This window comes from Ostrea edulis, chromosome 9, assembly GCF_947568905.1.
Source record: "Ostrea edulis chromosome 9, xbOstEdul1.1, whole genome shotgun sequence".
Taxonomy (NCBI): Eukaryota; Metazoa; Mollusca; class Bivalvia; order Ostreida; family Ostreidae; genus Ostrea; species Ostrea edulis.
The window spans coordinates 50,434,876-50,454,452 of NC_079172.1; the positions used below are offsets into that span (position 1 = coordinate 50,434,876).

At 33.8% G+C, this 19,577-nt stretch overlaps 1 protein-coding gene across 5 annotated transcripts in view; it reads left to right on the top strand.

Moving 5' to 3' along the window:
- Window positions 1-12,906: 12,906 nt before the first annotated feature.
- The window catches only part of LOC125659115 (probable ubiquitin carboxyl-terminal hydrolase FAF-X), a 52,052-nt gene continuing 45,381 nt past the window's right edge, over window positions 12,907-19,577 (top strand). The window contains exons 1-3 of one of the 5 annotated variants that reach the window (XM_048890665.2): window positions 12,907-13,113; window positions 15,573-15,919; window positions 17,275-17,387. In XM_048890665.2, the coding sequence (XP_048746622.2) occupies window positions 15,589-15,919; window positions 17,275-17,387 (444 nt within the window). In that variant the 5' untranslated portion in view covers window positions 12,907-13,113; window positions 15,573-15,588. Of the gene's footprint in view, window positions 13,130-15,572; window positions 15,920-17,274; window positions 17,388-19,577 lie in introns of all 5 variants that reach the window. The other 4 variants (XM_048890668.2, XM_048890667.2, XM_048890669.2 and 1 more) reach the window with 4 other exon arrangements.

Here is a 19,577-nt window from a genome sequence, read left to right on the forward strand (position 1 = left end):
TCTTCTGAGCCGAAGGCTCAAAGAGCTAATCATATGGCCATATGTCTGGCGTGCGGTGTGGTCAACTTTTTTGGGAAAAGGGCTATATCTCAAGAACCCCTTGGACAATTTTTGTCAAATTTGTCACAGGGTATTCTTGCCCCAAGGGCTTTCATTTGTACTAAAACTAGGGTTGTGACCCTTTAACAAGGGGAGATAATTAGGAAAATGCAAACAAAAGTAGTGGTTGCTAAAAAATCTTCGTCTGAAGAACCACTGGGCAAATTATCACCAAACTTATGCATAAGGATGAGGATAGGTTGTAGATAAAAAAAAATTGTTCAAGGCATCATCCTGGAGCAAAGGGTGTGGTCTCAAGGTCACTTCAAAGTTGACCTTAAATTTTGTTTTGTTAAAACTTTGATATTTTGCTTAGTATAAGGACTAGGATCATCAAATTTTGTCAGTTGATGCATCTTAGGACCTAATATCATGTTGTCTCAAAAGTAGGTCATGGTGACCTACTTTTTGAATTTCTCAGGTAATTATTATTAAATGGATTTTGATGCATATCTTGGACACTTTTGAACCTATGATCATCAAAAGTTGTCAGTTGATGGATCATGGGACTTTAAAGTGCGTCATGTAAAAAGTATGTCACCATGACCTACTTTCTGAATTTTATGGCTAATCATTTATGAATACCTTTTAGGTTGTTATTTCAGATACTGAGAGGTTTAGAATCATCAAACCTTGTAAGTTGATGCATCTAGAGGCCTCGAAATATATATATATATATATATATATATATATATATATATATATATATATAAAAGGTAGGTCACAGTGACCTACTTTTTGAATTTTGCAGACATTAAAATTTCACATTTTCAATTTTAGATGCATATTTTGGACACTATGAAAGCTAGGTTCATCAAACTTTGTCAGTGATGCATCTTGAATCTTCATAGTTTGTTGACCAAAAAGTAGGTCACCGTGATCTACTTTTGGAATTTGACGGCTATATTTTGATATTTCTGAAACTATTTGACTTACAATTATCAAACTTTGTCAGTTGATGCATGTTGAGTCTTCAGAGTGTGTTGACTAAAAAGTAGGTCATCGTGACCTATTTTTGGATTTTGACGGCTATATTTGAATATTTCAGATACTATTTGACTTACAATCATCAAACTTTGTCAGTTGATGGGTCTTGAGTCTTCAGAGTGTGTCGACCAAAAAGTAGGTCACTGTGACCTACTTTTGGAATTTGATGTTTATATCTGAATATTTCAGATACTATTTGACTTCAGTTATCAAACTTTGTCGGTTGATGCATCTCGAGTCTTTGGAGTGTGTCGACCAAAAAGTACATGTAGGTCACTGTGGCCTTCTTTTGGAATTTGACGGCTATATTTTAATACTATTTGACTTGTCAGTTGATGCATCTTGAGTCTTCGGTGTGTCGACCAAAAGTAGGTCACCGTGACCTATTTTTGGACAGTTACATTTAAATTTTCAGGTACTATTTGACTTAACATCATCAAACTTTGTTAATTGATGAATCTTGGTTAGTGAGAATGTTTGCCTGTTCTACAATGTATCCGAAGAGCGATTTAGGCCCATGGGCCTCTTGTTATTTATCGTTTTATAATACATGAATGTAGGTAGTCTAATTGTAAAACAATGGTTGTTCAAAATTTCATAGCTAAATCGGTATAAAAATTGAGCGAATAGACCAGTCAGGCTTGGTACAAATTCTATCGAGAATAGATATATAAAGGGGGCGGGTTCATGTATTGAAATTAGGGGGCGCCACTTCATCAGGGAGGGGGTCTGGGACAACCTTAATCAAGACCCAAAAGCTCAGGCCGGACTGCATGGATTTTATAAGGCTCTAAATATGTCTCTTATGTACGTCATTTTTACTATTTTCTGTATCTTTTGAAACGAAATATAAGTTCTCCCAATAAAAGTAACAGTACATCAAAACATCTTATCATTTTGTCTCCCAGAGAGTGGGGAAAATGGTTGCTTCTTTTATCGTTTATTATTTTTCCTATAAATAGAGTCCTTAAGATTTAGAATTCAATAATCAGGTTAATTAGCAAGATTTGACTCCAGCGCTTTGACTTTTTTCTATTGATCATAATGAAACACTAGTACTAATTGTAACGGGGGCCGTCACATGTGTCCCCCAAACGTCCCCATTACACTTTGTTTGATGGAGTTCTATTGAAAATTGCAATATACACAGCATTACTTTCACTTGATACTATGCCGTCAATTTAGCTTTCTTTTTTCTTTCTTTTTGTTTTGTTTTCTTTTTTGTTTTGTCAAACACTGAACTTTTCATCGCACCTCTTAGCAATAAACGATGTAAATTCGTTTGTCATTTAAATTAATTCCTTTTGAAGGGGTGTTTTTTCTTGGTAGTTATCCTATAAAACTTAATGCAGACGATTAAAATATACTAAATACATTTTCTAGATCCGCGCCTGGACAATGTCAATTACATGTACATGTATATTGAATCTGTATCTTATGTAATTTTTCTGTTGAAATCTGGGTTGGTTTTTGTTTTTATTTTATTTTTTCTGTGTGATTCAATATTTTGAAAGTATTTTTTTATTTATTAAAATCAAACTTTTAATGTATTATTAAACAGCTCGACCTGCATTGGGTTACGTAGCATTACGGGGTGAAGGTGGGAACTAACCCCACACTTTTTTCGACATCGTTCTTTTCCCGCTATCATTACTGGGAAAGTTGTATGGAGCGCCAAATTAACATAAACTCAAACAATTGAAGATATCTTCAATTATTTGAAGATATCATCAATTCACATATTGCTCTCTTTAATTGAATTAATGCGCGCATTAAATCAATTATTGCTCTCATCAATTGAATTAATGCGCGCATCAATGGAATTAATGAGAGCAATAATTGATTTAATGCGCGCATTAATTCAATTATTGCTCTCTTCAATTCAATTGATGAGAGCACCAATTGAATTAATGAGAGCAATAATAGATTTGATGCGCGCATTAATTCAATTATTGCTCTCTTCAATTCAATTGATGAGAGCATCAATTTCGTAGAAATATTGCTCGCAATAATTGATTTAGAGCTCGGTATAAATAATTTGATGATCTCTTTAATTCAATTGAAGATATCTTTAATTATTTACAATGCTTTTGTGTAAGGAATTGATGCGCGCATCAATTCTTTTAAAGAGAGCAACAATTCAATTAAAGAGATCATTAATTCAATTGTGGATATGTTGAATTGAAGATATCTTTAATTATTTAGTTGCTCTCTCTAAAAGAATTATTGCTCTCTTCAAATGAATTAAAGATATCATTAATTCAATTGAAGAAAGCAATAATTGAATTAATGCGCGCATTAAATCCATTATTGCTCTCATCAAATGAATTAATGCGAGCATCAATTCAATTATTGCTCTCATCAATTGATTTAATGCGCGCATTATATCAATTATTGCTCTCTTTAATTGAATTGTAGCGCGCATCAATTCAATTGTTGATATCATTAATTCATTTGAAGAGATCATTAATTCAATTAAAGCGCGCATCAATTCAGCAGAAGAATTAATGCTATCATCAATTCATTTAATGCACGCAATAATTCAGAATTGAAGATATCATTAATTATTTTAAGAGATCGTTAATTAAATTGTTGCGCGCATCAAATGAATTGATGATATCTTCAAATAATTGAAGATATCTTCAATTATTTGAGTTTATGTTAATTTGGCGCTCCATAAAGTTGGCCATTCTTAAAGTTCAATTTATAGGCTGGTTCCTGACCCTTTTTAAATAGTAGTAGTATAGTGTAAATATGATCATCAGATTAACCGATGTAGTGGAAATATGATCATCAGATTAACCGATGTAGTGGAAATATGATCATCAGATTAACCGATGAATTGAAATAAAGGATCAACCCTTCTCCCCTTTCCACAAAAACTTAGGATTTAAAAAGGTTTTATTTCATTTCTAAATTTTGCAAGTTAAGAATTTTTAGACAATTGTGAAACCCACTTCTTCTCCGGCTGCCCCCCCCCCCCCTCCCCAAAGATGCAATACAACGTGTCTGATTATATATCATCACATGATTTCTCCGGGTGTCTATCTGTTGTTGTTTTTATAGATTGCTTCTAAAATTCTCGGGATTCATTGTATTACAACTTGGACAGAAATAATCATTAAATACGGCTCTAATCCGCCCCCTTTCCCCAACCCTACCACATGACGAAATTCTTGACAACATTTTACGATACTCAATGTAATGATCAAGTTTGACATTAGTTCTGGTGCAATCCATGTACGTACAGCTTGATGGCGTGGCACACACCGCATTTTTTGTCTTCTAATTATAGAATGCCTCACAATGCGAAATGAATAGTGCAAAGGTCTCGACATTTAAAATTATAGTCGGAAATTTTACATACACCATGGGTGGTCATAAAAATATAACTGATAAACTCTTGTCAAAAAAATGAATAGATCAAAAAAAGACGTCACTTTTTATTAGAACATACACCTGTCCCGCAAAAACGCATGCGACTTCTTCAGTCTTATATCATAGAATGCTCGTGCCAGCCCATAATCAAGTTATAATTCGTATATAGAATAGGATTTATTTCCAAATTAGGGCGCTCTCGGGCATACAGCATACGTGATTGTTAACACTTCAATGTGCAATGTTTATTTTTAAAAAATGATGATAAAAAGAAAACAAACAAGAGCAAAATATGCACTATTAGTATGAGCAATGTTCGTACATGAGACGTTTGAACATGATAATACTTATTTGTATTACATGCAAGTACCACCGTGTATCCTAATGCAAAGCAGTCAGAAATACACAAAGGGGGAAAATAAATTAATTTTTTTTTTATATATATATATACTCAGTACAACAGTGTATCACTCTTGTCATCAATGTAGTTTATCGATACTTGTCGTTATTGCGTATTATTTGTTTATGTAATATATGTCTCTTGCGTCGAAAATTCGAGTTTTAAATAACCAACAGTGTCGTGGCCTTTTCGGTGCTTTTATATATATATATATATATATATATATATATATATATACATGTAGATATATAACAACACTACATGTAATAATAGTAAAGGTAGTATAAGTACATATAATACTCCACTGTAATGCAAAAGATACCACGGGACGGTGCATTGGTACTAGGTCAACATGTCATGTTTATAATGAGTGTATATGTGCAAATATGGTTTCATATGGTTCACACATAATATACAGTAATACTTGTAGTATGAGCTTAGACAATGTACATAACATGAGACATTACTTGATGTAATATATGTAAGTACTACCGTGTATCCTAATGCAAAACGCAAAACAGTCAGAAATGTACACAGGAAGAAAATAATAACAATATATGCAATGACACATACTAATAGTAAAAGGCACGTTGTACAAGTACATATGATTGACTGTAATGCAAAAGATACTACGGGACGGTGCATTGGTACTAAGTCAACATGTCATGTTTACAAGGAGTGCATAATTATGTATAAACATATTGGTTTGAACTTTCACATGCTTCATTTTATATTGCTTCTTTAATCAAATCGCAACGGGCTACAAGTACATCAGTATTTTCACAATTGAGTAACCATATTAATCTATTCATGTTGTAAAGACTGGGAAAATGTTCACATTGTTGTTTTATAATTTTATACATGTTCTGCCTGAGTGAGTTATAAGTTGAACATTCAAAAATTAGATGAATTTCATCACCAATTTTAGAAGAAGAACACTTTGTACAAAATCTTAAATGTCTAGGGATTCCTGAATAACGACCTCGTTCTACTGGTAAATTGTGCGCTGATGTACGTAATCTTGCAAGTGCTTTACGTTGTGCAGGTGGTAAGAGAGTGTTAAGTAGTTTTCAAAAACAAAATTAGTAACATAAGTTTCAAGTTTTCCATATTGTAAACTTCTGATATATCCCCATTCTTTCAAATAATGATGGCATAACAATTCCTTACATTTTTTCTCAAAAATTGATAGGTTACTGATTGCAATATGATTGTTTCTAATTCCAACAATTCCAAATAACTTTTGTACCACACCATACCACGACTACGATTTTAATGTACAAGCATTATGCTTACTTTGCATGTATGCAGCATTTAGTAGAGGAAAAGAAGTACCCAGATTTTCTAATCTGTTTACTTATTTTATTATATTTTTCACTACATCAAAATGTAGTGGAAACCTGCCAAGTTCGGATAGTGTTGCAAAGTTTGAGCTTTTTCTATGAAGACCTAGAATAAATTTACAGAATTTCACATGGAGGTTTTCACATTTTAATTTAGAGTAAAAATCATAAAAGGAGATATCATTGCGATTGAAAAAAGAAGGGCGATTAAAAATTCCCCAAATCTCACTGCCATAGAGTAAAATTGGCTTGATTGTGTGATCAAAGACATGAAGGGATGTTTTAATGCTAGGTTGTAATGATAAAAAATCTTTTTGTAATTTGAAATACGCTTTCATTGCCTTTTTGTACAGATCCTCTTGAGCATTAGAAAAATTTCCAGCTGTATTGAAATATATTCCCAAATATTTGTAAGAGGGGACACACTGTATTTCCCTTTTCTCCAAAATAAAATTTTGCTTGAGAAATCTTCCTGCCTTGTTAAAAATTAAAACTTTAGTTTTATCAATATTGACTTTCAAGCACCAATCAGAACAAATTTTTTGCAAGGTTACATTGTAAGCCAACTGCTGAGTGTGACAGTAATATTACATCATCTGCATACATTAAACAGTGTATTATTTTATTGTTTAGAACTATTGGGTCACTTGCATTTTTCAAGTACTCTGGTAAGTCATTGATAAATATATTAAACAAGTTGGGACTGAGGTTGTCTCCCTGTTTTACACCGAGTTTAATTTTGAAAAAGTCTGTATGATGACTTTTTATCTTAATGTATGATTTACTATTATTGTACATATTTTTAATAAGCATATAAAATTGGGTTCCAACACATAATTTGAGTAGTTTGTATTTGATACCCGAGTGTATGACAGTATCAAATGCTTTCTAAAATCTACAAAACAAGCATATACTCGCCCCTCTTTATCATGGAAATAAGTTTCAATGATATTTTTAAGAACAAACATGTGGTCTGATGTCCTTGCAGATTTTGTGAAACCAATTCATTAATTATTTTATGCTTTTCAAGAAATTTGTCTAGCCTCCTATTGAGGATACCATTTAATAATTTACCTAATGCACTAGTTATGGTTATTCCACGATAATTGTTTGGGTCGTGAGCATCACCAGACTTATGTAGTAAAGTTATAATACCAGATGACCATCGATTAGGATAAATACCTCCCAATAAACAGCTATCAAATAGTTTATGCAAGCTATCGATAAGTGCGGTTTGTCCATGTTTCAGAATGTGATTACCGTAGTTATTCTATCTAATCCCGGAGTTTTGTTACATTTTAATTTACATATTGTTTCAGAGATTTCTGTTTTAGAAATCCGAAAGTCTAATTCATTAAAGCATGCTTTATATTCAAGTTTAGATACTTGTTCATCCAAACTAGCAATACGAGATTTGAAAGAATCTGTAACAGTATTTAACATAATAAAATGGTGTAGCCAATCTTTAAAAGATATTTGGGATCCTTTGTCATCCACTTTCTCATCTGAGAGTTTATAATATCAAAGGCACACACACACGCATACATCTTATCATATGTCATATAAAAATAGTGTTTTTCCTCATTTTATATACATTAAATACTTGGAAGGTTTTGTTTTGTGCACGCCTTGGGTACACCATTTGTAAACCAAATCAAGATGAATGTGCTGACGTCATGATGCTTCACAGTATCTAGAGTGAGAATGAGGACAATCAAGAAGTATAACAGTTTGAAAACAAATTTAATCCATATCAGAACACCATCAACATACATAATACACATCAGAAACACCGTGAACATACATAATACACATCAGAAACACCATGAACATACATAATACACATCAGAACACCATGAACATGCATAATACACACCAGAACACCATGAACATACATAATACATTTGTAAAGTACCAACATATCAGAACACCATGAACATACATAATACACATCAGAACACCATGAACATACATAATACGTTTGTAAAGTACCGAAAAATCCTTTAAAATCACGTTTCTATCTTCTTCTTTTTTTTAGAATGTCTATTTTTTAAATCCCAAAAATCTGAGAATGCGGTCCCTCCATGTTCTCTGCGGTCTCACCACTCGGGGTTCTTCCGCAGGAGAAAGTCCCGTGGCGCAGAGAAAACTACACGGTAAAGGCCTTGGTTTCACGGGCTTGGTCTTCTCTTCTTTGTTCTTGGTGGGATCCTGGGATTCTGGTGCAAGTTTAAAGGTTTCTATACTGGATAGAAACAGCTTTCGGGGAATAAACTTTTGTATTTTCCCTGTTTCTAATGCAGTAAGCTCCCCAGGTTTGTTCAGTCCACTTTTGACTGGCTTGGTTTTATCTTTTAACTCTAGTAATTTAACAGTTTTCTGTAAACGCTCATTTTCCATTTCCTGGCTCGCATCTGAAGTGTTCACATTTTTTGTTTCTGTCATAACACCGCCGTCATCCTGGTCTAGTTTCTGAACTGTATCTTGAAAAACTATTGCACATGCCTTTTCGACAATGTTCCGGATATATGCTGCAACATCCTCTGATTTTATATCAAGTTCTTTGCCACTGATCTCAGGAACAGAATGTGTGATTTGTCCATTCTCTGCATTCGGTATTGCCCGTCCGCTCTCAACGGTTGCCTTGTCTTCTGACTCTTTCTCCGGCACTGCCTCTCCAGTTTCCATGCTTGTGTCAAATATATTTCTCTTCTTTATTTTCTTCGGTTTGTGTAACTGTATGAAATATTCATCATCAGCCCATGACGGCAGGAATGATGAAACATTTGCATTAGCAGCTTTTAGGATTTCAATTTTCGCGATGGTGTCCTTAACTTGTTCATAAGGTACAGAGTCATTTTTAAAATCATTGTCGTCTGTCATAGAACGGAAAACATTTCCAGAAATCATCTTCTTTTGATTTTCCATTTGCATCACTCTTAGAGGTACTTCAAGCAAGCTCACAGTATGTTTATGTTTAGTCGCAAGGGTGAATGAGTTACGTCGTACACATTATGACGTGCTGTACATTGTGACGCAAACTCCCCGTCGAGGCCTCATTACGTCATCTACGAATATACCTCTCCTATGTGACGCACCACAATATACAGATTTGTATATTGTGAGTCCACGATTATCACGCAGACAAATTACACTAAAGAAGTAGTTCGCAGTTAAAAGTTTGAAGATAATAATATTAAGAGCATTAATATAAAAGTATGGATTTTATTTTAAACATAAAATGATCAAAATATCATTAAAAAGTAAGGAGACTTTGTTCAAATTATTGTGTAAAGTAATGAACTTGATGTTTACGTTCTTGTTTTGAGAGTTGTTTACGTTTGACGTTATGTTTTTTCGTCATTCTACAGTGACGTCACAGTATACGCGGCCTAAGAAATCGCTATCCCATAATGCCTAAGTGGAAGAGTTTGGTTTGTGAGCAAACGAACTCTGGTGGAAGTTTGCATTGTGACGTTATAATTCGGTGACGTTCAAGAAATCGGATAATCTCTGAAAGATGAACATACACTTTCACCCCTTTCTTGCCCTGCTTTTCAATCACAAAGCACATCCTTAGTGTTATTTGTAATTACGGTAAATGTTTGATATCAACCTAGCCTGCAGTCCGAGGCCTTCCGATGTTCAAAGACTTCTTTGAACATCGGAAGGCCTCTGGTACCAGGCTCATGAAAATGAAGTAATGACCATTGAAATTAAAAAAGAAAAAAAGGTACTAAATACTAAAGCAGCACACATAGCACATGGGCTTTCACCTCAATTGAGCTTTTAAAAAAAAAACGAGGGTCAAGGGTTTGTTCACGAACGCGCCATAGAACAAGTTTATTGATAAATTTTCATAAGAAATAAAGTATTTATATGAATACAAATTCAAATGGTTTATTGACTTTTAAAAAACACGAGGCGTACATCATAATACATGTATTTAATTTTCTATAGGACTTGAAAGTGTGTTGTAAAGGGAGAAATTGGGTATCTAGTGTAGGGTTCTAGATATCTAAAAACGCATTTGATTCAAGAACTGTCAGGTAAAATTAACGAAAACAAATGTTTGATATAATATAAAACCAATACAAAGTTTGCAAATGGTCTCAGTAAAGCATTTAAGAGATTTTTTTTTTCCGTGTTCGTATCTATGAAAACGCTAAAGGATCTCTTCTTCCCAAACATTCAACAGAACGATTAGAAATTATTCAAACTGCCAAAAATGAAGTCAATAAAATTTCCGGCATCTAGACGATTATTTACGATGACTATTAAGACTGTTAGCTGTCGTAAAGAAGACGAGAAAGTGTTCATTTCTTGAATTCAACCAAAAATAAATTGAGTTTCCACACTAAAAAAATTAACGTGATTTTTATTTATCGTTTTATAATACATGTATGTAGCTAGTCTAATTGTAAAATAATGGGTTTTCAAAATTTTATAGCTAAGGCGGTATGAAAATTGAGCGAAAAGGCCGGTCAGGCTTACTAGGTACATGTACCTATCGAGAATAAAGATGTACAAGGGCAATCAATTAATAGTGTAGCGATCTAAGTGAGCGGATCTCAGGATCTGGTTTTAATCAGATTGGTACAAGGGGCGGGTTCAGGAATTGAAATTAGTGCACGTAGTTTTTTTTTACCCTGTCAGTCCGATTTTCAATGGCGGATTTAAGGGGGGTGCACCCCCCCCCCCTTAAATTAAAAAATGAAGATAAATTGTGGTCTCTTGTTTAGAAGAATGTAAACGATAAAAGAAGCCATAATTTCTTCCACTCTCGGAGAAATAAATGACAAAACCTTTTGATTTCTTGAATAACTTTTATTGAGAGAACTTGCATTTTTTTTTTAAACCCTTAAAATTTGTCATTTTATTAATTTCACCTTATTAAAAATGACAGAAAATATATGGTAAAAATGACTACGTAGCAGACATATTTCAAGCCATATAAAATCTGTAAAATCTAGGAGCTTTCGGGGGCTTCGCCCCCTGGGCTCCCACACAGGCACTCAACGTTTTAAATATCTATAATAAAAAATTGTCTTCCTGTAAACAAGATATTATGTTTACAGGTAGATATTTTTTTTATTAGAGATATTTAAAACGTCGAGTGTCTGTGGGCTCCCACCAGGGCTTCGCCCCCCCCCCCCCCCCCACACACACCTCATAAACGTACGTGCGCCCCATACCGCATTTCCTGAATCCACCCCTGATTTTGTTTGCCGAGTACTCGATAATCGCTCGAATAAAGCCTACGAGTATTCGACTAGGCTATGCGAGTAAAATTGCCACCCCTACTTTATACACACAACAGTAATCAAACGCTTGACTGTTGTTCTTTAGTCCGTATTTTTTACACTATCACAGGTAATTAATCGTTAAGATGGCTGGCTGATGATACAGTATATAAAAAATACTACCCCTCTCCCGATTTAAAAAAAAATATTACACTAGATAAATGTTACCTTTCCATTGATTGGAATCTACTGGAATTTACCACTGAAATCACCTATTTTTGTGCATAGAAACAGGGTCCCCCCCCCCCCCTCTCTCTCATGATGTGTACACAGAACTTACGTATCTATAGACAGACCTTGACGCAAAGACAAAAACTGATGTAGATACTTCGATCTTTATAGCTGTTGCTTACAAATTTTTATAAATCACATCTCGTCAAAGCATTCGGCGAATAAAAAAAGTATCCCCCCTTCTCTAAATTATGTTTACACTTAACAAAGTATATGATACAGAGAGAAAATTTTAGATGTGAATGTAAGGGGCAAATTTACGTCAAGTTAAACTAAATTTATGGTAGTGATATTTCTTAAGTTTCCCTTTATGCATGCTGTATAAATAGGAAGTTGCACACGCATGAAATGTGCGTGTGTTGACTTGAATAGTATACAAGGGGTGAATATAACTTGCAAGTAATGTACAGGAAATAATTGGAGATATTTATAAAAAAAGAAGAAGAAAAAAAAGACCAAGTAAAAAGTGATTATATAGGAATAAAGGCACACTTAATTATCAATGGCCGCCAAGAGGCGGACGATATGTGTTATGGATTTAGAAAGACGACTGTGGTTTACAGCGGGTCTACATTTTAAAATAAGATACTTAATTATATATATACAAAACCATCATTGTAATTTAATTATTCATAAATTGAATTACGGTATATACATAAATTTAATTATGATGTTGGTGATTAACGTGATTTTATACCCCCCCCCCTTGCGAATCTGATTAGAACCGTGAATAACGAAAGAAAACTATTTAAATACTGTCCAAAATATCACCCATTTCAGAAAGATCAACGCTTTCCACGTCTGTTTATTTTCCCACTGAAAGAGAGAATTTGACTCTATAGTTTTATTTCGAGTAATCAGATTTGTAGTATATCCCTTTGTTACACGCAAATAATTTATTAATTTCCCCCTCTACTCATTCATTCATTCATACCTTACTTTTGAAAAATAATATTTATTAAGTAAAAATTGAAATAACTATTTCTTATAGTTAAATACATAGTTCTAGATTGCACAATGAAAGGGAGATGACTCAGAAATCCGTTTTATCCGATCAAGTAAATTTAGTCATGCTGGTTGGACCGTTGATAAAAATTAATGATAATATTACCCAATTTTATTATTTATACCAGTTTTATGACTCATTTCATATTTAAATAAATTTACACTGTCCATTTTTAATCATATGTCGTATGCTTGAAATCACGTTTAAACGAGATTATGTCATTATACATCTTGTACCGTAGTCGCAGCAGTGAAGTTCGATGCATAGGACATCGAATCCAAAAATTTTAATTTTAAAAGATCTTGCAAATGATTTGAAGAACTTTAAAGCGTATGAAAGTTAGTGTGTCATATTGAATTCCCAAAGGTAAATGAGCTTTGCTGTAAGTAACTTCTCTATAAGAAAGTTGTAATAGTCGGCCATGTTAATATGGATCCGGTATTTCCTATACCAAAATAAACGCAATTGTCAAATATAGAAAACCATAATTGGCATCTGAGTACATATAGAATAATCTGGAATATATTTTTTGTATGGAAAGTGTATTACTGTCAAGAAATCAACGACTTTCTTTACAATACGGTTTACGTTTTCAGTCTCCAAGGTTGTTTTGAAGAAGTTTCGGATGAGTAGTTGATTGTCATGTAGAACAGTTGTTGACAATTGCGTTTACTCTCAATACAATGCCAGTTTAGATATTAGGTTGTATTTGTGTTAGGACAGTAGAAGTACAATATAGCATTGCAGGTAAGCCATGATGCACTGAATTTATATGCACTATGTATACATAACTGTGTGCAAGCGTTGCCTCTGTTAGAGACTTTTGAACGCTCTGCAGATGACAGGCATGTTAAATGCTGATTTTAAGGGTGGATTTTTTTTTACCTCCTTTATAGTGCACTGAAGATTAATGTGTCAGATGGGTGTATGTTCAACATGTCCTGTCCTTGCGCATACTTCTAGTCACAACAACATAGTATGATATGGCTAAAATATTTAAATAGTTTCAAAATTTGAAATTGAATTAGCAGTAGTTAATTAACTTGTTTAAAAATCCTGGTGTGGTTGAAGTTTGAAACCATGGGATATTACTGGTATTCAACAGGGACTTGAACAAAAACAACAAGAAAACAGTGGATTTAGGTCTGATTATTGGGACTTATCTGCAAACCTGTCCAATTTTAAAAGGGTTTGGGAAAGACTACATTTTGTAATGGAAGGATTCTTCAATTTCCCCAAAAAAATCTAAATTTGCACGATTTTACATGTTTTATGCAACATATCATCAATAACCCCATACCCCTAGGCATGTATTTTATGATACAAGCAGTAAAGACTTTGAACTACTTTCAAATTTTGTAAATTCATTAATTTGATATACATGTTTTTGTAAATAGAATGTAAATTCTTTAAAACATTTACAGTGAAACTTCTCTGAACTGGCCAGCTCTCGAACCAACCAACCCCCCAATCTCTCAAAAAAAAACCCAACCCAAACCAACCGGACGGTTTAGAGGGATGGCCAGTTTATCAGGAACTTGCATTTAGAGATATTTTATCTCAATATTCTCATTAGATATTTCTTCTTCATACCACAAACCATATAATATAGTGTTCAAGGACTTATTTCACTCTTGGGAATAAAATAAAAGACTAACGTGTTTATTTCCAACATAAGCCATATGATTGTTGCAATTCATACACAAAGTAGGTACTCTTCCCTTTGATCTGGTGATCTAGTTAATTGTCGGTGGAGATTAAATTAATCCGCTTGTACCAGAAATATTCTCGCTTAAATCATAAAGTTTTGAATTGAAAATCTAATACAGAATACATTATTGGCATTCTTCTTACTATAAAAACTCTGTTAATGTCCATTGCTTAGGTCTTTAGCAAATTTATTTTGACATTTGTGGAAAGTACAGTAGTAGATATGAAATTGTAATTTGGATATTTCTTAGAAATTTTAAATCTCTGGAAACCAAGAAAATTAATTTAACTTATCTTTTGATAATTATCATTAACAGTCATGGGTTTGTTCTTAATTCACTTCCCCTTATATTTATATGATAGTATGGTGCAACAACACATCCATATGATGAATTTTTCAATATATTATTAAGTGCAAAAGGTCTACTAGTATTGAACTTCTTTGTATCTATATTGCTACAAGACATGAGTGGGTATTTGTTGTGATGATTGAACACTCTATACTTGAAAACAAGCACTATGGCATCAGTTTAAAGTTTCATAATTCTCTTTCAATAATATACTTCCCGAAAAATTGACAGTGCTATAAAATTCAGGAGCAAACTTCTTTAAAAGCATTTTAGCGAGTGTGAATATATCCTTGACCTTCAAGGTGTACGCCTTCGATGTTTTTGAAAATAAACATAGTGAAGCGAACAGGGAAGAAATTATGGAGAGAAACACACTAAGCACAAGAAATATGAGGGGAAGAGGAAAACACTTGTTGAATTTGAAATTGAAGCAGAATAGAATGATGGAACATAGATTTTGATTTTTTTTTTAATTTCCTGGGCTATTAAAAATTTCATTGTGCTACTAAAAGTGTCAAATCCATTAGCCCTAATGCTAGTTGGTCAGAATTTTTTTTTGTGAAGACTGGTTAAGTACTCGGGGTGAAAGTATTTTTCTTATGTTCCTACTTTTTGTGATACCATAGTATATCGCCCATGTTTTTTTATCAACAAATACAAAAACATTTTTTAGGGAGAAAATTGGAATAAAGTACCTCATTAAGGGTTTAATTGTTTACATTTCACCATATCAACCAGCTGACACTGCATTCATGTTTATTACAGATTTGGTCAAGTGACCATGACAATTGTAATGAAAGGGGGTCAATCTGGGGGAGATGCCCCTCAAGACACTCCATCACACCAAGGAACAAGCCAGGTTTCCCCCTCAGCCTCCCAGAGCACTGCTGGACCGCAGACAACTGCAGCACAGATGATGGCAGAAGAAGTAGCTCCAGCAGATGTGTCCATTGATTTGGTGGAATTAAGAGATGACCAAGAGCCAGACTTTCCTGTGGTAGAGTTGGGACGACTGGATGAAATGATTAATAGACCTAGATGGGTGGTTCCTGTACTGCCAAAGGGAGAACTAGAGGTTTTATTGGACACTACCATTAAGCTCTGTAAAGAAGGTATATCAACAGTTACATACTCAAAGACTTTGTTTGAATCAATAATGCATGTATTTATATTCCATTGTGATTTAGTTTTGAAAAACTGAAAATATGTTGGGGGGGATTCATTTGACAATAATTCACAATGACATCACAATTTGTACTAAACAGTAATGTTGACACACTGCCAATTCAATCAATTACATCAACGAAAGAATCCTAGCTATTCTATGGTTTTAATTTGTTGACAGAGAAGCACAGAAAAGTCTGAAAATGGGATATTACATCTAAATTGAATGTGAATAGAAGTATTGAATATTATTTTTTAACATCTTTTGTGCTGAGACTGCAGATTTGTTTTGTTCTTTTATCCATTATACATGTACGTCCCTTTGAAAATATTTCACTCTTATTGAGACATCACAAGCTGTAGGTAAAGTAACACAAATTTAGACCCATGCTTGGGGCAGAGACAGTACCATAGGCCTGCTGCAATATGGGACTTCCATTTTTAAGTCATATCTGAAAGACCTGTGACTCTCACTTCTAAATGACGAGCTTTTGGTGATAGAGCAATCGCTACCTAATTTTACTTAAGGTTTGACACAGCCATGACAGGAGTGGGGCTCATACTCCCGACCTTCCGGTCACAAGCGTCTTCTAATAACTGAGCTAAATTGATTTTTCAATTGCAGACGGGCTCAAAATAATTGATGGTCTAGGGCCAGGCCAGTAAATTATGGTTTTGGACTAGCGCTTTTTAAAGAGCATGTGCCTTTGGGACTAGTTAATTTGAATACTAATCAAAATTCCTCAATGATCAGGCTAATGAATTAGGTGTGTGTGCATCCAGGTTTTTATAGGATGCAAAATAATTTTTTGATATCACTTTTGTTAAGTTGTACTGTGAAATAACATTATGTAATTTATAAATTCATGAATATTTCTAAGAACAAGTTGTCCTAAGTGAAGTATTGCTAAGAATGTCTTCATGTTTCTGATGTCTAATTGTGTAATCCCATGACACTTTCCACAAACAACAAATACAAAGATGACACCAACTTTTGTCTAAGTTTACATAAAAAACATGGATTAGAATAGTAAGATTACGATGTTTTTAAAACCCGCATGTGATGCTAGTTTGAATAAACAAAAGATTAATCATGAGAGTATTTCATTATTATTCAATTATGGAATTTGGGCCCGTCATTTTCATATCCACTGGTCCACGTGACAGTAAATAAAGTTCTCAATTGAGAAGAAAAAATTTGATTTGATAGCCTTTGATAGACCAGTGAATAAAAATAGTTATTTTTAGCCCTGATGGCGCAAGTAGGTGTTGCAATTTTATTTATGGTTTTTGTCTTTAACAGGTTTAGATACAAGAAGTGAACCTTGCCAAAGATTCTTTAGAGAAGGATTAACAATATCATTCACAAAAATAATGACTGATGAGGCAGTTAGTGGCTGGAAGTATGAAATCCATGTAAGTACATCTGTGGTGATATGAACTAAACTGAATTTCTATATATACTGCAATTCTTGAGTGTGTATTGTAATGTACAGTACCAACCAGACACTGCCTAATGTCATAGCAGGTGCAGAAAGCAGTCTCCATTACTCGCTTTGTCTGCCATGTTCAGTTAGTCTCCATTACTCGCTTTGTCTGCCATGTTCAGGCAGGTTTAACTGCATTTACTACTTAATCATTTTAATTCTTGGAGTTCACAAAACTGTTGGAAAAAGTCTTCAGTCATAGCTGACAATAATATTACATGTTGTGACTAATGTAAATTGGTATATAATTTGATGTTGTTTGTGTTAGGTTGTGAATAAAGACTTTCTGACAATTTTGTAAATTCCAAGAATTAGAATGATTTCAGAATCCAATAATACACTGTTATAATTTAAAGACCTACACTCAATGCAGATAGCCTGTGTCACTAGTCTAGATACATGTATATCACGATATTGGTTTTGACAATGCATTTACTGCAGGGCTGTCGCTACAGGTTTTGGGACAGGGTCCTTATCCTTAGGATTGGGAAATTCATCACATTTTGTTCAGATTGGGAATTTTTTAGTTATAGCTTAGATTCACCCTGGCTTTTGTTTTGATTAAAGAGTTTTTGTATTTTTTTTTTTAAAGTAAACACCAAGACAGACTGTCACTCAGTTACATTCATTGAGTAAACTCAGGTGACCTATTGCAATACGCAATTTCCGAGTTGCCCAATAGTTCTTTCCCTTTGTGGAACTCTTATGCACAGTGAGACGCAAAACATACTATCGTCCACATGCGGTGGTACAAATGCTTATCGCTGCCTTCATATATTGCCTTAAGACCGATTATCAGACATCATGCAACCACCCAATCTGCAGGGACACACAATATTAGTAAGTTTATTAGTATTTAATAATAAATTAGCTCCAACAAAAATCGATAATCACAGTTTTTCTTTGATTAAAATACCACTCGTGCAGAGGAGGAAATAAAAAATAAGTTCATATTTAATTTAATGGCCTAATTCAAACAAATATCATTCTTGATATGGTCAGTTTAATGTATACCAATGGCTGATATAAACAAAATTTACACTTTCATTACTTTTATCCGTATTGACATACATGTAGCTAGTCTATAGTATATGTATACATCTTGTACCCACCTAAGCGTCCAACAGAACACTGAATGTACCTCCATCACAGAAGAGCTGATATCTCGGAAGTTGCGTATTGGCTGTTGTCATGCGTTAACAATTGAACATTCTTAACTTCTTCTTGGGGTTTGTGTGTAAAACACTTAAATACATCTTCTTTAGTGCTATTGATACTAAATTGAAACTAAATGGATATTTAGAAAGAACAGGTAGTCCTTTACCAAAATTGTGAATTTGATGATCCGAGGGATTGGTTTTGGTATTGGGGTGGGGCCAAAATGGTCACTTATTAGATGTGTGAACAATAGAAATTTTGAACTTCTTGATAACTACCATTCCAATTCTTTTCAAATTTGGTATGAAGCGTTTTTTTAACAAGGGGGACATAAATTGTAAATTTCAGGATTCTGCACCCCTGGGACTTTAGGGGCGGGGCAAAAATTGACCCAATTTTCAAAACTTCTCTAGAACCACACATGTTTAAGAAAAACTAAATGCATAGTGATGTAGAGCAAGAAGACCTCTACTAAAAATTTTAATTTCATGATACCCGTAGTAGGGTTTCTGATCCCAGGGTGGGGCCAAACTTACTATATAGTGTCTATGTGTGGAAACAAATCACATCTTCTTTAGTGTTATTGATACTAAATTAAAACTAAATGGATATCTAGAAAGAGCAGGTAGTCCTTTACAAAAATTGTAAATTTGATGATAGGGTTTTGACCCCAGGGTGGGCCCAAACTTAGTATATAGTACTTATGTGTAAGTTTGCTGATACTGATAAAATCTAAATGCATACTTAGCAATAGCAGAAAAGGATGTACTAAAAATAGTGAATTTCACAACCCAGGGTTTTGACTCTAGGATGGGTGCAATTAGTCATATCTTTTAATGTTTTAATGTTAATACACCTATTATATTATGTAAAGCCTTTCATCAGTGCATGCACTTTTGAGGACAGTGAAGTTTTAAGAACACATCTTGATTTATACTGTTCCTGAACATTAGAATTTAGC